The 27,661-nt window shown below is 40.8% G+C and overlaps 1 protein-coding gene across 2 annotated transcripts in view; it reads right to left on the bottom strand.

Annotated features, from left to right (window-relative positions):
* The window catches only part of IntS3 (integrator complex subunit 3), a 190,112-nt gene that overhangs the window by 62,969 nt on the left and 99,482 nt on the right, over window positions 1-27,661 (bottom strand). For both annotated transcript variants that reach the window (XM_065235979.1, XM_065235978.1), the window contains one exon: window positions 5,725-5,904. In XM_065235979.1, coding sequence (XP_065092051.1) covers window positions 5,725-5,904 — 180 coding nt within the window. The remainder of the gene's footprint in view (window positions 1-5,724; window positions 5,905-27,661) is intronic.

Here is a 27,661-nt window from a genome sequence, read left to right as displayed (position 1 = left end):
GTAAAACCTTGGCAGGCCTCCGGATACGTTCAAAACTCGTCACCAATTGGTGATTGGTGAGTAGTAGACTCAGATGTAACATTCCTGACTTACGCCGATCTGGCTCTGAACACGGCCCCCATGAAGGACCGTGTCAACCCTAGCATGGCCTCCCTGCTTGCATAGATAACCATGGGATCACGATAGGCGACTACATACAACGAGTGGAGATAGCGGCCCGGAGGGGGGACCCAACAGAATGGAGAAAAACGGAGAAAAAAAACAAAAAAGAAGAAAATGAGAAAACCCAAAAAAATATGAAGGACGACGGCAAGACGCCAGAAATTGAAAACGGAGGAGCGAACGTGTTCGCAAGGAGCGGGATATTGCAGAGATCACCAGTGTTGAACCTGGAGGCCACAGCGAGTTCCAACAGCAGCAGTAAGCCCCAAGGTGAGCAGCAAGGACACCAAGGAGAGCTAGGTCTTATGCTAAGCCAGGTGTTCACACCGAAATCCAGCAGTAGCACACCCCAAGAAGGATTGCAGCTTGGGAAGACCAAATTGATGGAGGTCAGGAGGAGGATCAATGAACTCCATGACTTCATCAAGGATAAGAGCAACGTCCACAAGGCAATAAAGGAAATGGTGACGGGCATCAAATCCGCCATTATTGCTGCCGAACGTGAACAAGATGCGCTGAGGACGAGGTCCGTAACTGCCGAAAGGGCACTGATCGAGGCCAAGGAGAAAGCAGCAGCTGAAATACAGGAGACGCCAAAGGGACCTCGAAATCCACGCTCGGAGAAGAGGAAAAGGGAAACTCCAGGAGAGGAAGAGGAGTTGAAAAAAGTCAAGAACGACAAAGAAGACAACAAGGAGGAAGGCTGGCGTACCGTCGAGAAGCCAAAGGAGAAGTGGAAAAAACGAAAGGAAAAAGACGTGAAGAAGAAAGCTGAACAGAAGAAGGAGATACCCAGGACTCGTCGGGAGCGAAGTAAGGGCGATGCTCTGATCGTCGAAGCTAAGGACAAAACGTCGTATGCAGCACTCCTCCGGAAGGTACGAGAGGATCCGGAGTTGAAGCAACTAGGAGAGAACGTGGTGAAAACCAGGCGAACCCAGAAAGGCGAGATCCTCTTTGAGCTGAAGAAGAATCCTGCTATCAAGAGCTCAGCCTACAAGGAGCTCGTTGAAAAGTCTCTTGGCGAAGGGGCGAGCGTAAGAGCTCTATCACAGGAGACAGTGGTCGAGTGCAGGGACCTGGACGAGATCACCACAGAAGAGGAGCTAAGAAGTGCGTTGAGAGTGCACTGCGATCTGGGAGATGTCCCGATGTCAATCCGCATGAGGAAGGCGTACGGCGGCATGCAAACGGCGGTTATACGGCTTTCGGCAGCTGCAGCGAATAAGCTGTTGGAGACGGGCAAGGTCAAGGTTGGCTGGTCATTGTGCTCGCTGAAAGCCACTCCTCGGGTTACCAAGCAATTGGAGCGATGCTTCAAGTGCATGGGATTCGGTCACCAGGCGAGGAACTGCAATGGCCCTGACAGATCTGATCTGTGCAGGAAATGCGGAGAGAAAGGCCATATTGCAAGAGGCTGCACGAAGCATCCGAGGTGTATGCTCTGCAAAAAAGAGGACGGTAACGATCATACGACGGGAGGCTTCAAATGCCTAGCATACAAAAAGGCGATGGCAGGCCAACAGTAATGGAGGTAACCCAAATAAACCTCAATCATTGCGACATTGCTCAGCAACTGTTGTGGCAGTCGACAACAGAAACAAAGTGCGACGTTGCAATCATTGCGGAACCGTATCGAGTCCCTCCCGATAACGGTAACTGGGTTGCGGATAGAGCTGGGATGGCAGCTATACAAGTTATGGGCAGATATCCCATTCAAGAAGTGGTTGCGAGCTCATACGAAGGCTTCGTCATCGCCAAAATCAACGGAATCATCATGTGTAGTTGTTACGCACCCCCCAGATGGACGATGGAGAAGTTCCACGAGATGCTTGATGGACTTACCGAAGAGCTGGTCGGACGACGACCGGTAGTCATCGGAGGAGACTTCAATGCTTGGGCAGTGGAGTGGGAAAGCAGGTGTTCCAATGCAAGAGGGCACAGTCTGCTGGAAGCTCTGGCAAAACTGGAAGTTATGCTGGCCAATAAAGGCACCAGCAGCACTTTTCGCAGAGATGGCCGAGAATCCATTATCGACGTTACTTTCTGCAGTCCGTCGCTGATGGCAAACATGGATTGGAGAGTGTGCGAAGGATATACCCATAGCGACCATCAGGCGATACGATATGGCATCGGTCAACGGAATACTGTGGCAGTACGGAGGACGAGAACTTGTGACCGAAAGTGGAAGACGAAAGCTTTCGACAAGGATTTGTTCGTTGAGGCACTTCGTGCGGACGGGAGTCCCGTAGATCTAAATGCGGACGAGCTGACAGAAACGTTAGTGAGAGCATGTGACACGACCATGCCGAGGAAACTGGAGCCAAATAACAGACGGCGTCCAGTCTACTGGTGGAACGAGGCACTTAGTACTCTCCGCGCTAGTTGTCTCAGAGCCAGAAGACGTGTTCAGAGAGCAAGAACGGAAGCAGACAGAGAGGAACGAAGAGAAGTGTTTCGAGCGGCCAGGGCCGCTTTTAAACGAGTGATTAAGCAGAGCAAGTCGAACTGTTTTAAGGAGCTGTGTCGAGACGCTGATGCCAACCCCTGGGGTGACGCATACCGAGTCGTGATGGCGAAGATCAGAGGTCCAACGATGCCCACTGAAATGTGCCCAGAGAAGCTGAAAGTCATCGTGGAAGGACTTTTCCCGAAGCACGACCCAACAACCTGGCCACCTACACCGTACGGAGAAGGAGAGGGAGATAACGTCGAAATCACCAACGAGGAGCTCGTAGTAGTGGCGAAAGGATTGAAGGTGAAGAAAGCTCCCGGTCCGGATGGAATCCCCAACGTAGCGTTGAAAGCGGCGATCCAGTCATCCCCGGACATGTTCAGGATGGTGCTGCAGAAATGCCTGAACGAGGGTCACTTCCCTGACAGGTGGAAGATACAGAAGCTAGTGTTGCTGCCGAAACCAGGAAAACCGCCGGGGGATCCAGCATCATACAGGCCTATATGCCTGCTGGATACACTCGGAAAACTCTTGGAGAGGATCATCCTAAACAGGCTGACGAAATACACGGAGAGTGAGCACGGATTGTCGGAGAGGCAGTTCGGATTCCGGAAAGGGAGATCTACGGTGGATGCAATTCGGACAGTGGTCGAGAGAGCTGAAAAGGCGTCCAAACAGAAGCGGAGAGGAGATCGATATTGCGCCGTGATAACAATCGACGTCAAGAATGCGTTCAACAGCGCCAGCTGGGAGGCCATCACCGAAGCACTGCATAGAATGAGGGTCCCTGACTACCTGTGCAGGATCCTGAGGAGTTATTTCCAGAACCGGGTTCTGGTCTACGAGACAGACATGGGACAGAGATCGATTAGGATCACAGCGGGAGTTCCACAAGGCTCCATCCTTGGTCCAACGCTCTGGAACGGGATGTACAACGGCGTGCTAACGCTGAAACTGCCCAAAGGAGTTGAGATCGTTGGCTTTGCGGACGACGTCGTCTTGACGGTAACAGGCGAGACGCTGGAAGAGGTGGAAGTGTTGTCAACCGAGGCAATCGACATGATTGGTAACTGGATGAAAGGAGCGAAGCTGCAAATAGCCCACCACAAAACGGAAGTGTTATTGGTCAGTAACTGTAAAGCGGTACAGCGGGCAGAAATCACCGTCGGGGAGCACACCATAGCCTCGAAGCGTGTGTTAAAATACCTGGGTGTGATGATCGATGACCGGCTAAACTTCAACAGCCACGTCGAATATGCCTGTGAGAAGGCTTCGAAGGCCATCAACGCGATAGCTAGAATCATGCCGAACAACGCTGGTCCCAGCAATAGCAAGAGGCGTCTTCTGGCCAGCGTGTCATCATCGATACTGAGATATGGAGGTCCAGCCTGGGTTCCAGCGCTGGAAACGAAGCAGAACCAAAGGAAACTGAGCAGTACGTTCCGGCTCATGGCCATGCGAGTCATGAGTGCGTACAGAACCATCTCGTCGGAAGCAGTATGCGTTATCGCCGGTATGATCCCTATCGGCATCACCCTGGCGGAGGACAGCGAGTGCTACAGGCAGAGAGAAGCCGGAAGAGTACGGAAAGTTGTGAGAGTGGAGTCATTGGCTAAGTGGCAACAGGAGTGGAACACGACGGAGAACGGTAGATGGACACATAGACTAATACCGATTCTTTCGACCTGGGTGAACAGAAAACACGGAGAAGTCAATTTCCACCTAACGCAGTTCCTGTCTGGCCACGGCTGCTTCAGGAAATACCTGCATCGGTTCGGACACGCAGCGTCACCCCTCTGTCCGGAGTGTGGCAACGTCGATGAAACGCCGGAGCATGTGGTCTTTGACTGTCCAAGGTTCGAGGCAGTGCGAACGGAGATGCCCGTCCTTAACGTGGAGAATGTCGTTGATGAAATGTGTCGAGAGGAGGACTCTTGGAATGCCGTCAGCAGGGCAGTCACACAGATTATGTCAGAGCTGCAGCGTAAATGGAGAGAAGAGCAGCGATCTAGCAACGCCAGCTAGCGCTGAGAGTACGACAAGTGCATGAGCACAGCCACCCCCCGAAGTAGTCGCTTCACAGTGGTCCCGGGGGGATCCAGGCAGAGGAGAGAGTAAGGAATGGGTTTTAGTGGAGCTGCACTAGGCAATTAGTGGATACCACACCGTGCCACCTTCACTACAGGCCAGGCTTCTTGAAGCTTTCCTAAACCTTACTATAAAAAAAAAAAAAAAAAAAAAAAAAAAAAAAAAAAAAAAAAAACACACGCACACACACATACACACACACACACACACACTCACACACACACACACACACACACACACACACACACACACACACACACACACACACACACACACACACACACACACACACACACACACACACACACACACAATGGCAGGTTTAATACAATTAAAGGCTATTAAACTTGATCAAGTGGGACAGCGAGGATACTCCACTGCACAGTCTACCGACAGTTGCCTTGTTACAGTGATTGGTAACTCTATACATCTAACTCATATACCATATCAAAAAATTATACAGTAGAGTGTATGCATTATATAATAAAGAATGCGTAGCAAATAGAAAGTGCATTTTGGTCATTTTGACTTTTCCGTCAACTGCAATCATGGGCAGAGCAGCGTGATCAGAGATGTTATGCCTCAGAACATCCCGGCGGCACCGACTGAGATTGATCCCAGGCCTGCTGGGGTGATAGGTAATCACGCTTACCACTACACCACCGGCGCCGCTAAAAAAAAAACAACTGTGTTAGAGGTGTTTCGCTGTCAGATCCTTATTTTCGTAATCACTTCGAAACTTTAAGTGCACAGATATCAGCTTCCCCAACACGTACCACAATGAAACTGTTGCTTCACGTTTGCTGTACTGCAGCATACATGGAGGAGCAATTTCAGGTGAAATAGTGCATTAATTCCCCAGTACATGTATAGCTTACGTGGCGGCCATTAGTGGACTCTACAAGGAATCACTTTAATGAAATTTAACTCGATAATTCGAAACTTACGAATGAAATTAAATAAAGAGACTAAATTGAATTGACAATCAGTCTTTATGTTCAAATATTGTTTGTACGTACATCTGTCGAATCGTCGCTGACATAGGTGTTATCCATATTTTTTTTTGTATTACTATTGGACGCTGCTGACTCCTTTTTACTAGCCGGAGGTTTACGTCCGCGGCTACTGGTGCTTCTACGTCCAACCGTTCCAGCAGTTTCATCTTCCGCTGCCAAAGCAAATAAATCGGCAAAATGTTTCTGAAAAAAATAAAGTGCAACATATTAAATAATGATAATTGCTAATGTTTCTTTCTTTTTTTTAGGGTTTACCATCTGCAGATAATAGGCTATTATCTCGGTTGGATTCTCCATATAATACACAATACAGACAGACGACTCGAGCTATGGTGCTCACTAGGTCACTATAATTTTTCAGCATATATCAAGAAAAAGGTATGAAGTTTTGAACAGTAATACTGAATGCTATTCGGATTTTATTCTTTTCAACAACACGCGGTGCGCAAAAAAAAACATTCAAATTCAATAAACCCACCTCCCCTTGGCTAGTTTTCGCACCTTGCTGTTGGTGGGCGGGCTTAATTTCATTCTTTATAGTGGAGTGTTGGAGACGGTAGGTTTATGGCCGGCGTTGCTGGATCATGCCGCGATAGAATGGCGCCATGGGCAGGTGATAAGGATTACTAAGCTTCCCCCCTCTGATGAACCACTAAACAAATAACAAAACAATTTGGTGATACCTTACTCCGTCAGTTGAAGGTTCGCTTCATCGTTAAACGCCAAGCCGAGGTCACTTTGTCCCGTTTTCTATCTGCGCCACATGACCGCACCTTGCTGTTGGTGGGCGGGCTTAATTTCATTCTTTATAGTGGAGTGTTGGAGACGGTAGGTTTATGGCCGGCGTTGCTGGATCATGCCGCGATAGAATGGCGCCATGGGCAGGCGATAAGGATTACTAAGCTTCCCCCCTCTGATGAACCACTGCATGAGAAAACCAAAGATCTAGCCCAGCAGTGATAGTATCCCACTTGTTACTCCTTTGTTTGAAAGCCGCGTCGTAGTACGCTTACGTATAGGCACTGACGTTGGGTGCGATACTGGCGGGTTTTTTCCGCAAATCACTCTTATTTTATTTATTTTTACGCAGGTAGATTTATTTGGGTTTGCAAAGGAATTATGCTATTGAAATATTTCAGAAAGTGCCCGACGGTGCTCTTTCTATTTGTGTGACAAGCTTTCATTGTTGTTTTCATTGAATTATTACTCAGGGAACAATGTTAAACATCATTTTTGTACATGGTATTGTACCTATAGCTCGGGATTTCCACTGTGGCGTGCTTCTATTGTGACATAGCCATACGCATTTTTGTGGTGCGACATCGTGGAAACGTGTGAGCGTAATTGGAGCATATACCCGATATAATTTAAAAATCAGCTAGGAAACTAACTTCAAAGTGACTAATTGAAGGTGTCACCTGGGTCGAACTAAGATATAATAAATATAGGTCAAAGTCAAAAGTACTTGAAACACGGTTAATTTTAGATTACAAGCACAAGTGCAGGTACTTAATAAAGCATGGGTTATGATTGATTAGGTGAATTAGTGATTTCAATTATTTATTAAATTAGACTAATGAGATATCATAATCATCAAATGAACTTAAATAAGAAACATCAGAAAGTCTAATAACATTAAGTAGATTAACAAAAGAATTACGATGCGGGAGGTACGCTTAGGGAGGCAACTAACCTTTAAAGTTGTAGAATAAATCTTCCAATTTATTCTTGAACTTCAATAAGAAAACGCAAGCAGACCAATAGCATTAAAAAGATTAACAAGGAGAGGAATAGTTTAGAAAATAAGTAAAAGTAGAGGTATGTGAAAATTAATAACTTTTAATCTTTTGTAGGTATTGTTTTCCCCTGAGTTTATTGTACTCGATTACTATATTATTCTCACAATACGCGAAATCTCTGATACATGCGGTTAAAGCAATTTGAGTTAACTTTTTTTTTAGCTCTTTATTTGTTCCAAATTCAAAATAAATTACATTTCATTTTAACCTAGGTGCTCCAGTTACTACAGAAACTTACCAGCATTAATTGTTGTGATATATATCTAAGTGTTTTTACATTGTTCCTGCCTTGGCAATTCAGTATTTTAAACAGGTTTTTTTAAACCTGCATGTCAGTATAACAATTGAAATCTTAAAACTAAAAACTAAAACTTAATCTTATCTATGTAAAAGGGTATTAATCATTGCAATTGAGGATTGCAACGATTTTTGCCTGAAATTATTAATTATTTTGTTGGACATTTGTTCTAAAGTCTCAACATTCGAAATTCAATGTACTTCGGTAGTACTGTACAAGGGAGGCAACTTCAAAATCATCTTCAGAACTTTGTTCGGAATCCTTCGAAGTGTTTTTTTTCTCCTGGTAGTGCAACAACTAGACCATATTGGCACAGCGTAAAGCATGGCCGGTCTAAAAACTTGTTTAACTCTTCGACTACCACACCTAAATCACACTTTTCACTATTTTTGTAATATCTTCGGTAAATTTTCATATATTTTTGATGTTGATACCTTGTTGGAAAGGGTATTAATTTTCCTTTTTGATGGTTTGCTTGAGCATAGCACACAATGACGAGTTTGATAGTTAATCAATCTTTTGGTTTTTCAGTTTTTGTCGAGTCGGTAGACATGTCGTTTCAGCAAGTTGAAGTTGATCGGTTTGTCCTTTTATATTTTTTCCTGAAAGCCTATAAAAGTATCTAATAGAATGCACCATGCACACATTTTTAATTGCCCTACAGAATTAATAATGACCTTCCGAAAATTTTGTTATAATTTGGTAATCCTGATTTTATGAAGCTATGACTCAATCAGGGAGCGTGGATAACAAGCTAATGAAAAGATAAGGATGTGACCTATCCAACGGTATTAAAACATTTGAAAACGGATAAATAGCGACTGAGATACATCATTTTGAAAAAAATGTCGACTCCATTTTCAGTGTGGTGCCCGAAGAGTTAAATATTAGAATTTAATTCGTCAGGCAAAGTTTGAATTTCCTGTTTATAAGAGGATACCTACAAACATTTAATATATTCATTCCTCGTTCTGCTAGCGAATGAGCAACATCAGGGTCTGTTGTCTCGTCACCAGGCATAGCTTTGAAAGTGTTTTTTTCACCGCGAAACGTTATTTTCCGGAAAAAGTTTTTGTGCCTCAGGTGACTCGCGTATTCTGGAGGAAGCAGCCGATCCTGGCGAAGCCTACGGTCGGACTGTCCACCTTTAAAACCCGCTTCGACGATATCGAAATTCGGCATACGGCAAAACACACGGACGGTGTGTACAACTGGAAACAATAACCAGCAGATAGCTGTGAGCCACCGCACGGACGGTGTGTACGACCGGCATCTATTGTGGTAGAGCAGCAACAGTATAAGCGGTAGAAACGGTAAGGGCAAATAGTAGCACGTATCTGTTTTTTTGTATACCCATTCCTCTGACTGTTTGCTTGTGAATCGTCTGTCTCTCCCCCCAGTGGAATCGTTCCACATAGGGTGGTTCGTAAATCAAAAAAAGTAAAAAAAAATAATTACTTCCTAACGAAAGTTTTAAATTTCGTATGGATGACGTACAGGGGGGCGTCAAGCCTCCCAATGATAAAGTTAGAAAGCGTCATTACCAGGTGTCTTCTGCTTCGCCTTGGGTTGTCTACTTTCGGCAGAAAGAGAAAGCCCTAAACTTCTTAGGGATTAAAAGAACGTTGACGCGTCGTTTCCCGGGGACCGGTCAATCGGAACAAACTGCGTATAACTGCGCCTACATATAATATCGCAAATGATATTGCTGACGACGAGGGTTATAATGAAGAGTATTACGTCTACATCCCATCTCGAGATGTGGAGATAGACGGCGTGGTCTCTGCAGTGAGCCTTACGTGTGATGACGTCATGGAAGGTATGGGGCGCCTTCAAAATGCTGCTACATCTACCGTGGACGTTCTGGGTTGCAGGATATTGTATTCAGTGACCACGGTAGATGGTCAAAAGACTTATTCCCCTTCAGGCTCACTACAGGTGTCTTTCGCTGGATCGGTTCTCCCAAAGTTTTTAGAAATTGAAAATGTTTTTTCCCGGTGCGACTTTTTGTACCAAGGGTATATTATTGTACCAACTGCAAAAAGTTGGGACACACAGCTGCTTTTTGTGACAACAAGCCCCGTTGTGGCAAATATAGCCAAGACCACATGGAGGGTGCTTGCCAACAGGAAACCACTAAATATGCTTACTGTGGCAAAGAACCTCTTCATGCTTTGCAGGACTGCCCCACGTACAAGAAGCGTACCAACAATGTGAAGCGTTCAATAAAAGAACGCTCCAAGCTAACGCTTGCAGAAATGGTTAAGTTGCCAAATGGAACCTCTGCTTCGTTGGCATCAGCCGCTCAAAATGAAAACACTTTTGAGATTTTGTCTTCCGATGAACTGGACTCTGACATAGCAGATGACAGTGAGTCTCCGGAGGTACACGCCCCCGGTAAAAGGAAGCCGACTAGCTCCCGGGGAGTGCGCCGGAAAAAAATAAAACCACTCTCAAAAGCATGCAACAATCTGAAGGTAGCGGGGATACATTGAAAAAGCCGAACAAATCGGTAATTGCTGCTCCATCTGATCCTTGCTGCAGCTTTTCCTACCCGCCGCTACCTAATAAAGGTAATCGTAAGAGATTACCAAAAATAAACACCACGTCTACTCGCAATTCAACGAAAACTCTCCCGTCCAAGCGAGGAAAGATTAAATTTAAGGACATTGTGGATAACATTTTGAATGCCCTCGGGTTTCTCGATGAATCGCCACTTCGAGGGCTTATTGACCTGCTTGTTCCTATAGTCGGAAACTACTTCAAGCAATTGACTGCATCATGGCCCCTCATTGGTGAATTCATATCTTTCGATGGATAATTCGTCGAGTGAGGATCAAGATATGATCACTTTATTACAATGGAACTGTCGTAGTTTAATACCTAAATTAGACTCGTTCAAGTATTTGATTCACAATTCTGATTGTGATATATTTGCACTCTGTGAAACTTGGCTTTCTTCTGAAGATGAACTAAACTTCCACGATTTTAACATTATCCGCCTGGACCGAGATGATTCATATGGTGGCGTACTTTTGGGGATCAAAAAGTGCTACTCCTTCTATAAAATCTCAATCCCAATAATTTCAGGCATTGAAATTGTCGCTTGCCAAATAAATGTGAAGAACAAATATGTTTGCATAGCTTCTGTATACGTCCCTCCAAGGACTTCCATAAACCGCCGTCAGCTTTGGAGTTCAGTTAATATCCTTCCATCTCCAGTTCTAATACTGGGCGATATGAACTCACACGGTACTGGTTGGGGCGAATCATACGATGACAATAGAGCGGGTATTTTCTATTATTTGTGCGACGATTTCAACTTGACTATCTTGAACACTGGTGAAGCAACACGTATAGCAAACCCTCCTGCTCGAGAGAGCCGTCTTGACATTTCTTTGTGCTCTAACTCACTATCATTAGATTGTCTGTGGAAGGTTATCAATGATCCCCATGGTAGTGATCACTTGCCAATTATTATTTCAATCAAAAGTGGTCGTCTAAAAACAGATCAGTCAATTCAAGTTCCTTTTGACCTCACGAGAAACATTGATTGGCAAAAATTTGTATCGGCGGTACCTCTTGGTATTGATTCTACCGATCCTCTACCACCACTGGAAGAGTATCGTTTCTTTACCGAGCTAATCTACAAAAGCGCATTAGAAGCTCAGAAACGACGTGTTCCAAGTGCATCCCTCAAAAGAAGACCCGCCACTCCTGGATGGGATGACGAATGCACAAAGTTGTATCTTGAGAAATCCGATGCCTTTAAAGATTATCGTAGACATGAAAGATCTGAGCTTTTTGAAAAGTATCTAAAGCTTGAAAAAAAGCTTAAAAACTTACTAAAAGCAAAGAAACGAAATTACTGGCGTAAAAAAAAAAAGGTTTGTCCAGATTCTGTTCCAGCACAACCAACTTTACGGGATACAGTCCGAAGTAACGGTTCTCTGGATGAACCATTCACAATACTAGAATTTTCAATGGCATTTTTTTTTTTTTTTTTTGGCAATTCTTTCATCGAATAACTCTGCTCCGGGAAGCGATATGATCAAATTCGACCTTCTAAAAAACCTCCGCGATATCGCTAAAAGACGATTACTTAACCTATATAATTCATTTATGAAATTCAATATAGTTCCACCAGCATGGAGACAGGTTAAAGTAATAGCTATTCAAAAGCCTGGGAAACCAGCGTCTGATCACAATTCTTACCGTCCGATCTCTATGTTATCATGCCTGAGGAAATTATTAGAAAAAATAATCCTATTAAGACTTGACCATTGGGTTGAATCAAACAATCTACTTTCAAATACGCAATTATTGGAAGAGTAAAGGAACAAACGATTGTCTAGCGATGCTTTCATCTGATATTCAACTGGCCTTTGCGCACAAGGAGCAATTGGCTTCAGTCTTTTTGGATATTAAGGGCGCGTTTGATTCGGTTTCCATAGACATACTGTCAGACAATTTGCACAGTAGTGGATTACCCGGTATTTTGAATAATTTCTTGTATAATTTGCTGTCAGAAAAACAAATGACCTTCAAACTAGGTCAACTGACAACTTCTAGAATTAGCTACATGGGCTTACCCCAAGGTTCATGTTTAAGTCCCTTGGTTTATAATTCCTATGTCAAAGATATTGATAACTGCTTAGACAATCTATGCACTCTTAGACAGCTTGCAGACGATGCCGTGGTTTCCACGGGAGGTCCACGTGCAGAAATCTTGCAAAGACCATTGCAAAATTCCCTAAATAATCTGTCTCTCTGGGCAAGAAATTTAGGGATCGAGTTTCCACCGCAAAAACTGAATTGGTAGTGTTTACAAGGAAGCGGTTTCCAGCCAGACTGCGTCTAAATCTTTTGGGCAGAGACATTACCCAATCTTTAACCTTCAAATACCTTGGAGTCTGGTTTGATTCAAAATGCACTTGCGGTACCCACATTACGTATTTGAAACAAAAGTGTCAACAAAGGATCTACTTACTACGATCAATTTCCGGGACATGGTGGGGTGCTCACCTAGAAGACCTCATTAAACTATATAAAACGACTATTTCTTCAGTTCTTGAGTATGGCTCTTTTTGCTTCCTCTCGGCAAGAAAAACCCACCTAATTAAATTGGAACGCATTCAATATCGTTGTTTACGTATTGCCCTTGGCTGTATGCATTCAACACACAATATGAGCCTAGAGGTACTAGCGGGCGTAAAACCCCTGCAGAACCGTTTCTGGGAGCTCTCATTAAGAATATTGATTAAATGTAGTGTCAGTAACAACCTTGTGATTGAAAACTTCGAAGAAATGCTCGAATTGAGCATCCAGTCTAGATTCGTGCGAATCTATCTTAATTATATGTCATCGGATATTAGCCTTCCTTGCTATAACCCCTCTCTTGTATGCTTTACTAACTACAGTTCTCCCATTGACTATGATCTCTCCATGAAACAGGCTATTCAAGGAGTTCCAGATCAACTTCGACCTATCTCAATTCCCCGCATTTTTGCTGAAAAGTACCAACAAGTCAATTGCAATAGAAGATTTTTCACTGATGGATCACGCATTGATGGATCCACTGGCTTCAGCGTCTTCAATGAATACTCAACCGCCTTTCGGAAACTTCAGGAACCTTGTTCCGTTGCTGAGCTAGCAGTAATCAACTTCGCATTGGGGACGATTTCCGATATGCCCATAGACCAATACTTCATCTTCTCGGATAGTCTCACTTCGATTGAGGCTATTCGGTCGATGAAACAAGGTAGGCACTCATCTTATTTCCTTTCAAAGGTAAGGGAGCAGATGAGTTTGCTGGTCGAAAGATCATATATGATTACCTTTGTATGGGTCCCCTCACATTGCTCAATCCCAGGCAATGAGAAGGCAGATTCTCTCGAAAAGGTGGGCGCACAACAAGGCGAGATTTATGATAGAAGAATTTCACATGAGGAATTTTTCCCATTAGTACGTCAGAGTTCTCTTTTAAGTTGGCAAAACGATTGGACAAATAATTCTCTTGGGCGGTGGTTACATTCCATTATTCCAAATGTTTCTTCGAGAACGTGGTTCAAAGGTCTGGATGTAAGTCGGGGATTCATTCAAGTGATGTCAAGACTTATGTCCAACCACTACTCGCTAGACGCACATCTCTATAGAATAAACCTCGTTGACAGCAATATATGTAGGTGCAGAACCGGTTATGATGACATCGATCACGCAGTTTGGTATTGCCCGGGTAATGACGCTTCCAGAGCACGACTATTGGATACTCTATTGGCCCGAGGTAGACAACCCTTCCGTGAAGTAAGAGATGTATTGGGAACACGTGATCTTCCCTACATGCAAGCGATCTACGAATTCCTTTGTTTGTCTGATGTTAGAGTTTGATGTGACTATCCCCTCCTTTCCAAACAATTTCCCGCCATTGTGTCCCAGTCTTATTATCCTCCTGTTCCTGTGCTACTTGCCCCTGCCCAGCCAGGATTTGGTCAACCGTCCGAGAGTAGTATCTGAAGGAGGCTTCAGAAACCAGTTTCCTGCCTAGGTCCTTCCAATTGAAATGGTTACCTATTAACCTCGAGCCCGCCACGAGTAATTGGTACCCAATACTAACCTAGAATGTAAATCAAACATTGCTGATTTCGGCTCCGCAAAGTGTCACACACGACTGAGCCTAGTAAATAAACCAACTAGTAAAAAAAAAACATTTAATATATTTGTTACATTTGGCTTGAATGCCCTCAATGTGATCTTTAAAAGTTAATTTTTGGTCAAGTATTAATCCAAGATATATCACTTGGTCTGACCAGGAAATTGGAACTACGTTCATAGTGACTATGTGACTACTACTAGGTTTTAAAAATGAAGCTCTAGGCTTATGTGGAAATATTATAAGTTGAGTTTTGGAAGCGTTGGGAGAAATCTTCCCTTTTTGTAAATAAGAAGAGAAAATATCTAAATTTTCCGGCGGTCTGCTGCAAATAACACGAAGACTTCTTCCTTTAGCGGAAATGTCTGTGTCATCAGCGAACAAAGATTTGTGGTAACCCTGAGGCAAATCAGGGAGGTCCGAAATGAAAATTTTATACAATATAGGCCCAAGAATGCTACCCTGAGGAACTCTTGCTCTTACAGGTAGTCGATTAGATTTGGAATTTTGATAATTTACCTGCAGAGTTCTGTCAGTTAAATAATTTTGAACTAATTTCATAATATAAAGTGGAAAATTAAACTTTTTCAATTTAGCAATCAAACCTTCATGCCAAACACTGTCGAATGCTTTTTCTATGTCTAGAAGAGCAACTCCAGTTGAGTGGTTTTCAGATTTGTTTGAACGAATTAAATTGGTAACTCTTAAGAGTTGATGAGTAGTTGAATGCCCATGGCGAAATCCAAACTGCTCATGTGCAAAAATTAAGTTCGTATTGATGTGAAGCATCATTCTATTTAAAATTATCTTTTCAAAAAGATTACTTATTGAAGAAAGCAAACTTATTGGACGGTAGCTAGAAGCTTCAGCTGGATTTTTATCCGGCTTCAAAATTGGAACAACTTTTACATTTTTCCATTTATCAGGAAAGTATGCCAAATGGAAATATCTGTTAAATAATTTTACCAAGAAATACAAGGTACTCTCTGGGAGTTTTTTGATGAGGATATAGAAAATTCCATCATCACCTGAAGCTTTCATATTATGAAACTTTTTAGTTATAGACCTTACTACGTCCAAATCAGTCCCCCAGGAATCATCAAAAATATTTTCCCGAGAGAAAATATTCAGATAATCCCGAGCAACCTGATTCTCAATAGGACTAGTGAGACCCACACTGAAATTATGGGAACTCTCGAATTGCTTAGCAAGTTTCTGTGCTTTTTCCAAATTTGTGATCAAAAGCGCTGGAATAGGCTTTTGAGGTTTTTAAAAAAAAATTTATGAGTTTCCAAAAGGGTTTGGAACTCGGGTCTAACTTAGATACATTATTTTCAAAAGTTTTGTTCCTCAGGGCAGAGAATCGCTTTTTAATTTGTTTTTGCAAATCCCGCCAGCTATGGCAGGATCGCGTGTTCTTTGATTTTGTCTCCTACGGACATTTTTAAGACGGATCAAGAGCTGAAGATCGTCGTCTATAATAATTGAATCGAATTTATCCTCGCATTTTGGTACTGAGGCAGCTCTTGCTTCAACTATAGAAGTAGTCAGAGATTCAAGAGCATAATTAATTTCATCTTTGGTTTGCAAAGGAATGTTTGGATCGAAGTTATATTCCATAAATGTTCAATATTGCTCCCAATCAGCCCTATGGTAATTGAAAGTAGAGCTGTTGGGATTACAGATTATTTCTTGGGATATTTCAAAAGTTACTGGAAGGTGATCAGAACCGTAGTCTGCATGGGTAACCAATTGGCTACAAAGTTGACATGAATCAGTTAAGACCAAATCAATAGTTGAGGGATTTCTTGCTGAAGAAAAGCATGTTGGGTTGTTTGGATATTGAATAGTGTAATAACCTGCAGAACAATCATCAAACAGAATATTACCATTGGAATTGCTTTGAGCATTATTCCATGAGCGGTGTTTTGCATTAAAATCACCAATAATGAAGAAATTAGACCTATGTCGGATAAGTTTCTGAAGGTCACGCATTGGAATGGCAAATAGGCAGCTATAAACGTAAGTTGTCCAAATTTTGTTTCAACAGAAACTCCCAAAGTTTCAAACAGGGTTGCTTCCACTCACTTGCTATAAAAACATATTTTTCGGAATTATGCAATCATTAGATGATATAAAGATATGCTGTACTTGTCAGTAACGAGAAGAGGGTTTAAAGTATGTGTTTGACTCATAAAACATGTCAATTTTGCCTTCAGAGCGTGACAATAAGCGATCTTATGATTCGTGAGCGTTCACTCAGAGTGAGCACTCACGAGTCGTAAAATTGCTGATTGTGACGCACTGAAAGCAATATTGACAGATTTTATGTGTCAAACACATACTTCACGTCCTCACCTTGTAACTTACAAGTACTAATTATCACTATACCATCTCATGATTTCATAATTCTGAAAAACATTTTTTTATAGCAAGTGAGTGGAAGTAACCCTGGTTTCAAAAACTTTGGTTTCAAATGAAGAAAGAATTTTATGTTATATTCGTCTATGAACAATGATGGCAACGCCACCACAGGGTCCATCGAGACGATCATTTCTATTAATGAAATAATTTGCGTCCTTCTTAACCTTATGGTCAGGTTTAAGGAACGTTTCAGTTATAACGGCAATATGCACGTTATGAACTCTCAAAAAGTTAAATAGCTCGTCTTATCATTAAGAGATCGATCATTCAATTTAAAATATTTAATGTTTTAAAATCCATTACTGAATTTTAAAGTCATGACAATATTGTTTGCAAATTTTACTCCAGTACGAATGTTGAATTTGTTCCTCGCTGACCGTTGTTAACAGCAGATTAATTTGTACCTGTTCGGAAACGTGGAGCGTTTCCTACCTGACGGTTAAAACGAGATTGTAGGATCGCTTTGCGAGTCTTACATTCCCAAAAATTGGATTTGTGGTTTTCACCACAATTTGAACATTTAAATTTGGACTGGAGGCGAACCAGCCCCAGGCTGAAAGCCTCCCTAATAAAGTTAAATCAATCAATCAATCAATCAATCAACATTTAAATTTCTTAGGATCTTCCTTCACAGGACAGTCGTCCTTTGCGTGGGATGAATCACCACAATTCATGCATTTAGCTGGCATGTAGCAATTTTTAGTTCCGTGACCCCATCCCTGACACTTACGGCACTGGGTGAGGTTTTGGAAATTTCCTCCAGTCTTCCTGAAGTATTCCCACTTCACTCGGACATGGAGCATAAGGCTAGCTTTTTCCAAGGCCTTAAGGTTGTTTAGTTCACTAGACTTGAAGTGAACTAAATAAAAATCATTAGAAATCCCGTTGCGCGAATCGCCAGGACGGGATTTCATTTTCATTTTGATTACTTGGAGTGGCACAACTCCAAGTAATTTTGCCAGTTCATCTTTGATCTGATCCAGGGATTCATCACTGGGCTGTCCTTTCATGACAACCTTGAACACACGTTCAGTTTTGGTGTCGTAAGTAAAACATTTGTGCTGCTTCTCAGTAAGATACTTGAGAAGACATTTAAATCCGTCGAAGGGTTCAGCCAATACACGGCATTCACCCCGACGTCCAATTTGTAGTGAAAAATTAACTTTCACGAAGTTCAAAAGTTCCATGCGAAGAGCATGGAAATCGGAAGTGGTTATCACAATAGGGGGAATTTTTTTCTTCTTGGCATTAAGCCGGGAAAGTTCACTAGAATTTTTCTTGGATGATGGATCATTCTCATCATCCGTGAGCAAATCAAATTGATTACTCAAATTAATTTCATCAGAAGGGGGATCAAGAGTCTTTTGCGTTTAGGCGCCATGGCGGCAGTAAATTTTTATCCAAATCGATTTACAAGCAGATTACTATAAGAATCTGAAGGATCGAAGAGCAATTTTCCAAATCGATATCCAAGAAGGATTACCTCGGGTAGGGTCCAAACAAGGATCAAAGAGGGATAAGAGTTGAACAAGGTAGAAATTTTACAGGTTGAGCACTGAAAAGTGCTGTTTAAATTTGTTGTTAGATTTAGGTAGTAGTAACACTTCCTTCAGCAAAAAGCAAATAGATCCGCACGGCAAGAGAGCACGATGCGGACTGGAAATTTGAGTTAACTTATTTCTTAGTGTTCAAGTACTTACATTTGTAAACAGCAGCCAATGTTAATCTATGAACTAAACTCTACGTGACTGTAAAATCGATCTTCCCTTATGTGGTATTGATGCATGTTAAACTTTTCGAGGCTGTCGGAATCAACGGGCCCACGTCTACGGAGCTTACGCAGAAGTGATTCGTAATTCGGAAGAGCTTACCAAAAGTTTTTTTGAGCGTATGTATACTTAAGAATTTGTTCGGTACGGTCGCGAAATTTTTAAATGATTGATACGTGCGTTAAAAAAAACTAAATTGAAACAAAGCTCAATAGTAAAATAAGTAGAATATCTAGGGAGGAAACCAAACTCAATCAACTTACCAACATAGGCTATCATATTTATTTTGGTGGCACTCTTTAAGTGATAATAAGCTGTTTTTTCTCTACGGTTGTCTCACGCGGCGTTCACAATTTGCGCGATTTTCGTATCTTACGTAATTTAGATGTTTAGCTCTAAACGGTTTTACTGACTTGAGGTCGTTCTTAAGGGGGGAAATACAAGTAAATTTTTCTTTATCGATTTTTTATATTTTACTTTAATTTTTTTTTAAATGCTACGAGCACGAGGAAGGAGTTATCTATGGTCCCGCTATCGCCGATTAACCGTAAGTTCCAGAAATCATTTTTTTACACAACCCAAAACTTTAAACGCGTTTTTCCGAAACGGTGTTTTCCAAATTGGCGGGAAAGATAACTCAAAAAGTTCTCATCCATTTGACCTTGAAACCTGGCGCATCTTAAAGGAAATAGATTTTTACTCTGAACCACTGATCTCATGAAAAAATTAACAATAAATAATTTTATAATAAATTAAATAATAAGTTTTGTCCATTTTTCAGGTCTCTAGAACGCCCGCGAATTACCAATCCCCAACGGAGGTGACCTCCTTCCGATGTGACCCCAAGGAGCCACAGAGCTGTCGGAATCAACGTGCCTACGTCTACGGAGCTTACGCAGAATTGATACGCGATTCGGTAGAACTTGTCAAACGCTTTTGAGCTTATGTAGTATAGAATTTGATCGGTACGGTCGTGAAATCTGGAAATGATTGATACGTTCTTTAAATTAACTAATTTGATACAAAGCTCAGTAATAAATAAGTAGAATATCTAGGGAGGAAACGAAAATTAATCAACTTGCCAACATAGGCTATCACATTTTTTTGGTGGCGCTCTTTAAATGATAATAAGCCTTTTTTCTCGCTTCGGTTGTATCGCACGGCTTTCGGAATTCGCGCGGTTTTCGTAACACACATAATTTAGATATTTCGTTCGAAACGGATTTACTTATTCAATCGGTTTACTACGCGGATGTATCTACGCGCACACGTCACAGCATTTTTTCCATAACTATCTTGAAACAATACACACGGGATCCAGTGTTCAAGCTGCCAACATAGGCTATTCCATCTGCTGTATTATCAAAGATAGAAGCAAAATTTATTCAAATGGGTCAAGTCTTGAAAACTAAGCTATCACGCAGCTCCAGCTTGATAACCAATAAAAAAAAAATCAATAAACTCGCATAAGCTCCGAAATCCACCGGGTCACCGGTAAAATTTTGAGTGAATTAAGACACATACATAAACTTAGAAAATTAATCACAAAAAGCCTAAAGAAACCGCACAAATTCCGAAATAGCATATGTCATACCACACTGTCGCTGAAGACCGATTGTAACGTATTTATGTATTTTAGTTTTTCTCACAATAAGAGCTGTCAATGATTTAATAACATTTATGATCAGAAATGGTTGAGTTTACACAAAACTTAGGAATTAGAATGAAATCACACATTGTCATATGATAGTTATTTGATAATTTTCTTTTTGTTCGAATGTTGTTCTACCGTTTGTGTTGTGTGGGCGAATGAATGTAGTGAAAAACGTCAACCGTTTCAACCCCTGCTTGTAAATGCTAAGTAACAATAAAATAATGGTTAATTACTTAAATGAAAATTCCTATTTATCTTGCCGCCAACACTCAACTATTTTGACTACGGGCGTACACGTACTCAAATTATTGGAATCAGCTCGAAACGAATATGTACACAAATTAGAGAAAGTTAAAGTTTAACTACCTATGTGTTCAAATGCTAAATATCAAATAAGGCAAAACTTTCTATTTCAATAAAAAAAGGCAGCAAAAAGATAACATATTGCAGAGCTCTATATTTTTCAAATAAATAATAATAACTGAACTACACTACATTAATTCAAACAAGTAATCTATTATCAAACATTATTTCTAATACCATGTGTTTGTGCAATGTCATATATATGTGCAACTACCCTACCCACTATACCACTACAATATACAAGCAACAATAAATTAGTGTCTCGTATGCCTCCGCCTTGGCAGGACGGCAAAGCAATCGGTGTTGTTTTATTTTATATACTGATCACAACGCAGTAGGGTCCTCCCATGCGCGATCACCATGCAATCCTAAGGTTATGAATATGTTCCTTACCGGACTTCCCGCGTCCCCCTATTTTCAAAATGTGGTGATTACGCTGAGATTTAGAATACAATGTATTCTAGTAAAATTTTGATAAATATTTCAGTTTCTCCTAAAAATCTATTTTATTGGTCTTTGAACATGTGTTAGAAACTTCTAACCAACTTAAAAAATCTACCAAAATATCTTTTTTTTGTAGTGGTCACCAGTGGCAGCATACACTTGCTTAAACTCTACACTGGACCCCTTTTATTGATAAAATTTGCTTCTATGAGCCTCTATTTTGAAGCAACACACAGACGTTCCTATAGGCTATGGTGCCCGTTTGGTCACTGTTGTTTTTGTGTTGATCCAAATAGTTTTGATAATATAATTGCGCATCGTTGTGTTTTTTTTAAGGTTGTGTTTTGTCCCAGTCTTGTCTTCTGTCGTCACTTATTTTGTCATTTTGTCTTGTGTATTAACCCCACCTTTTCTTGTGTATTGTGTCAAGTTGTGTCTATTGTGCTTACCCATTTGTTTTTAAACTCTTTCTGTTACTCTGTTATGCCTAATTTCATTGATATATGAAAATAGTAATATCAATTATAGGATAATATGGTTATTTCTACTAATTAATGAATTATTGACAATTACCTCTCATGATCCTTGGCTCCACTAGGATTTTAACTTACCACTTTTTGATTATTTATCAAATACCTCTCCAAGTATATAACTCGCAGGTGCCTTATTGATTTCTGGTCTCTAATGGACTGGTCCTGAATTTGTTTGATGTTCTGTTCGAAGCAATTCTATTCCTTCTCCTTAGTCCATTGAAATCACTTTATTTCTTTGAGTTCCAGCTCCATAAGATTCGCCATTCATGAAGATAATGGGTTAAAAGGGAGTAAAGCATACATAAAGGTAGATTAGTATAAGTTGTACTTGTAGATTATTATTAGTTGTAAACAATAGAAAGAAGCATAGATAAATTAGTAGGAAAATAAAACTAATATATAACTAAAAAAGTGAAATGGCTAAGTATTAGTTCCGGGGTCATTTTAGTGTTAATAGTTATGTTAGTTTTGATCCACCGGCCCACATAGCACTATAGTTATGTTAGTTTTGATCTACGGGCCCACATAGCACTATTTTCAGCAATTGTGATTAGATTATGCGACACTCCTCGTACTACTATGTTAGATGCATGACTTGTCAATTTTCGTTAAAGAAGAATACTGTTTTTTAACGCAACACAATGTTTCAATACAACTCTATTATACAACTCTAAAGATTAGCTGCCTCCCTAAGCGGACCCCCCGCGTCCTATCTCATATGTTAATTGACTTTCTGAATTCTCTTATTGAAGTTCATTTGATGATTATTTAGTCATATTTAATAAATACCTGAAATCTCTAATCTACCTACACAATCATAACCCACTAAAATTTAACGTATTTCAAGTACTTATGGCTTTGACATATATTAATTATATCTTTGTTCGTCCCAGGTGACACCGTCAAGTGACTAAAATACTTCACTTTGAAGTTAGTTTCCTAGCTAGTTTTAAATTGTATATTGTATAAGGTAAATGTTCCAATTACGCTCTCATGTTTCCACTATGTTGCACCACAAAAATACATATGGGTATGTCACAATAGAAGCACACCACATTGAAAATCCCGAGCCAAAGTTCAAACACTTATCCCAAATCAAAATGAAGCACATAAAAGATTAGTTACAATACCATGTACAAAAATTGTGTTTAACATTGTTTCCTGAGTAATAACCTCAATGAAAACAGCATTGAAGCTTGTCACGCAAAAAGAAGGAGCACTGTTGGGCACTTTCTGAAATATTTCAATTCCCTTGCAAACCCAAATAAATCTATCTGCGTAAAAATAAATAAAATAAGAGTGATTTGCGGCAAAACCCGCCAGTATCGCACCCAACGTCAGTGCCTATACGTAAGCGTACTACGACGCGGCTCTCAAACAAAGAAGTAACAAGTTTTTTTTTAAAGCTTTATTAAAGAGATAGTGTGATACTATCACTGGACTAGATCTTTGGTTTTCTCATGTAGTGGTTCATCAAAGAGGGGAAGCTTAGTAATCCCCATTGCCTTCCCATGTCGCGGCATGAGCCAGCAACGTCGGCCATAAACCTACCGTCTCCAACACTCCACTATAAAGCATGAAAGCCCCACCAACAACAAGGTGCAAAAACTAGCCAAGGGGAGGGAACTTAAAAAAAATCTACCAAAATATCAAAATCAAATTTAAATTAATAAAGTAAAAAGAAAAAAAAATACAAAAATTTTGCATTTTTGAATGCAAAGTAACATAAATAATTTGAATGGAATTAAACTTAATTCGAATATTACTAACTCACATATTACTAACTACTACTTTGTTGGTAAGAAGCTTATAATAAGGGAGGGCTCTGTTTACAGATTAATTGTGATATTTAGAATCAGAATTGCTCAGTCCGCGTGAAGCAGCCGATTTCATCAATAAAGTTTTATTAAAAACCAAGAATGCATCGCTTGAGGCTTACTGAAGTGTCATATAGGCGATATTTTCCACTAAGGAAGATTATGATATTAATGAAAATGCCCCGTAACGTGAGTAGACCACCTTTTCGTGGTACGTTACGGGATGTAAGATCTACCACCGATTACTAGTCCTGACTACTTCAAACTAGGGGAACAGGAATTTCAGTTATCCAAGGAACACATCTTAGTCCTTGTTACTTTTTATGCCTTGTTGATAGTGACAAAACTCGGCTTTGTCTACCGAGGATGATCTTGAAACAAGGAAAAAAAATGAGTTAGTTGTCTTCATCTATGTGATTCCTAATCTTCTATTCGTTGTTCCCTAGTTCCTGACTACTTCAAACTATAGGGGAACAGGATTTTTCAGTAATCCACTGAACACATCTTAGTCCTTGTTACTTTTTATGCCTTGTTGATAGTGACAAGACTCGGCTTTGTCTACCGAGGATAATCTTGAAATAAGCAAAAAAATGAGTTAGTTGTGATTCTATATCTATGTGATTCCTAATCTTCTATTCGTTGTTCGCTAGTTTGAAGTGGTTAAGACTAGGGTTCTGATACATGGTCATTATCGGTGTCATACCTTAATTTTGTTGCTAAGGAATCCAATTTTGACTGACAAAGGGGCGCGCCTTTGGAGGGTGTTTCAACACTCCGAAGGGTATAAATAGCGGGACCTTTCAATTAGAGTCGGATCCTTGCGATAAATGCAAGAGTGGCAACTGTAAAAAAAATCGAATACTTCATCATTTCTCAACCCATCAAGGTGGTCATACTCTAATAACAGGCCGGATAGGACTAGGAACACGAACTGTAAATAGGGCAGAGCACTACTTCGTCGTAATCGCCCATTTCCGTTCTATCTATCAGAAGAGATCATTAATATCAATGATTTTACCGCGCACAAATCAATAATAGGTTTGTTCCGATGCGTTAGTTCATTAGCTACAATATAAATCCTGTTAGAGCGCATTGTATTAATATTTACGCCCATTGTTCTCAAAACAAGAGAAGCGCTCCTAGCGAATCCCCTTTTTTACGTTTATCCGTAGGACGAAGAAAATCTAATGGCGTTTCAATGCGTTTGGACGGAATTGAAACTCGTAGAACGAATTTAAAATCAAGCAGCAGTATTAGATTTTAAACAATATCTCAACAATTTGTGACTCCTTATCAGATCCAACGGTACGTATGGAAAGGTGAATAACCCAGACAACCAGAAGTCGTATAACAATGTACAGAAAGTATCGTAAATAACTACAGTTTAAGTCAACATCGCATATAAGTATGACATACATCGCATTATGTTTAAGTTAAATTATAGTTATTAATGCAAATTTCCGACTTATATACGACGAATCTTTTTTTCATCGTACTGTATCACAAATTGAATCGGATTACATCGTAAGGTTTTTCAAATTGAATTTGTTATTACAGATTGAATCGTATATAATGTCAAATCAACTCATTTAAAAAGAAATTTAAATTTGCACGTATATGGCCTCCACTTTTGTAGGTATAGGCCCTTTTTTTGCATTCTATACGATTTGTTTGTTTGTATGTATGTTTGTATATCACAGAAACAACTTTGAATATACGTACAGTCTGGTTGTCTGGGAAATTTAGAAGTCATCTTTGACATAAATATTCCATGTTTTGTTTAAACTCGTTCAAAGAAGAGAGGTAAAGCGCGGGTTGTTCTTAGTAGGACGGAAATTAGATCAAAAACCCTAATAATTAAAATTTCAAATGTACTAAAGTTCAAAAGACGCATCTGTGTCACTTGATAATCTATACATGTAAACCAAACAAATACAAGAAATAAAGATCATTTAAAGTAAAAAAAAAGCGAAGCGCATCACTATTGTGATATTGCAATCACAGCACCGTTCCCACATTTCATATTTCGACCTAAGCATTCTTACAAAATAGCCACATTTGTTTCCCATGCACTTTAAGTGCTCAACCATAAATCAATACACCATGCTGAATGCATCGTACCCGATGTAACTCGTAAGCATGAAGATCGAATTACAGCCCACCAAGCATACCTCGCGGTGAGAACGAGTTTACGCATATGTTGCATTTCTATTCCGTTTTACATATCGATCACCAATATACAACGATCAAGTAGTCCAGGCTCCGCCCATACTTATATACAATACGATTCTATATGGTTACAACTAGAGTTAAGTTCTTTTCGAATAAACCGAAGCATTCGTGAAACATACGCTACAGTGTAAGGTTTGTTAAATTGATGACCTGCCTTGTTAAAACAATAATCACACTATTATTGTAACTGCCGAACGAGAAATATCAAATAAATTAATATTTAAACCTTCAATAAACGAGCATAATTTCATCCTCATGTCCATTGCCACTGGATCACACGATCGCTGCTGTTGATTATCGCTCCCATACAGTCCACATTCTAGCCGTTGCCTGGAGCCAACAGTAAGGTCAATAGCGTTCTGTCCGATCGATCCGATCCAAATTGGATCATCCTAGTTAGACTTCGCTCCGGTTCCCGCCCCGAATACGGAAAAGAATCGAATAATTGGCTGAAGTCGGCGTCGAGCAGCTGACCCTAGCACAGCTAAAGGTGTGTTCCCGAAATTTTGAGGCACATTTTCAAGAATACCTTAGACTACATCATCAAATCACCGGCCTGTTGCCACCGGAGAAGATAGATGACAACGACGCTACGTACTTGCAATTTGAATCCTTCCACTTTAAAACCTCTGCGTTGGTGAAAAGTCTAATTCAAGATTCGATCCCGAAAACCGCTCCTCCTGTGGTAGTGCCCGTGTCCCAGTCCTTGAGTAGTCAGCCGCCGCAAATAATCGTTCAGCAACTGCCACTTCCGGTTCCCATCCCTTCCTTAGATGGAAAACCGGAAAATTGGCCAAGGTTCCAGCAAGTATTTTTGGATGTCATGTCAAGGTGCAAAGACTCCAACGCGGTTAAGTTACACCACCTTAAAAGAGCACTAGCGGGTGGTTCCGCTGCCAAACTCATCGACCCAAAGACGCTCAGTGATGGAGATTTCGTCCACGCCTGGGAGTTACTGCTTGACGTTTACGATGATGAAAGAAAGGCAGTTGACTTTCATATCTACGGCTTATTGAGTCTCAAGCGGATGAGCAAGAAATGTTCTAAGTAGCTGAGGGAGCTTTTGAACGAGGTAACCCGCCACGTGGAAGGATTAAGGCTGTTGGAGCAGAACTTGGAAGGAGTTTCCGAAAGGTTCGTTATTGTCGTCCTATCCGGTGCACTGGTTCCGGAAACGAGAAAGCAGTGGGAAGTGACCATGCCCCATAAGGAGATTCCAACGTATGATGATACCATCAAGTTTTTGAAGGAGCGATGTTCATTATTGGAACGTTGCGAAGTTAGCCAACCGAAGTCATCGAAGGAGTCAAACCTGAAACACTACTCAAAACCTCAACCGGCAAAGTCATTCGCTATGGCTACACGCGTAGCTAATAGTGAAGTGAAATGTGATGTCTGTAGTGCAAATCATCCCAATTTTAAGTGCGACATGTTTGTTCCTTTGACGGTACCCCAGCGGAGAGTTAAGGTAAGAGAACTTATCCTTTGTTTCAATTGTTTGCGGAAGGACCACCTTGCTTGCAAGAATCCAAAGCCCGTTGATAGTTCAAGGCCCATTGATAGCCCTAAACCCATAGCTGAAAGTCTAAATCCCCAGTCTGAACCAAACCAAGTTGTCTCAAGTCCCAAGTTATTCCTCTTGAAAGTGTTTCATCGTTGTCTAACTCAATTTATAAGGTTCCTTTGTCGGATGGCACGCTTTTGCTAACGGCCATGGTTGATGTTCTTGACAGCCGTGGAAATCCTCATCCCTGCCGTGCATTCCTCGATTGTGGTTCCCAACCACATTTAGTTTCCCGTTCCTTGATATAGTTCTAATCTAGATATAGAAACAATGTGTGACTCTTTATTAAATTCAATGGTACATATGGAAAAGTAAATAAATTAAGAAGTCATTTGTTGTATAAATATTCTATTTTGTTTGAAATCCTGCTTGAAAAAGAGGTGTAAAGTGCGAA

Source organism: Ochlerotatus camptorhynchus, unplaced genomic scaffold (assembly GCF_037179485.1).
Source record: "Ochlerotatus camptorhynchus isolate MF236.1 unplaced genomic scaffold, CSIRO-AGI_Acam_v1.1 ptg000511l, whole genome shotgun sequence".
NCBI lineage: Eukaryota > Metazoa > Arthropoda > Insecta > Diptera > Culicidae > Ochlerotatus > Ochlerotatus camptorhynchus.
This window is presented reverse-complemented; position numbering and strand designations above follow the sequence as displayed.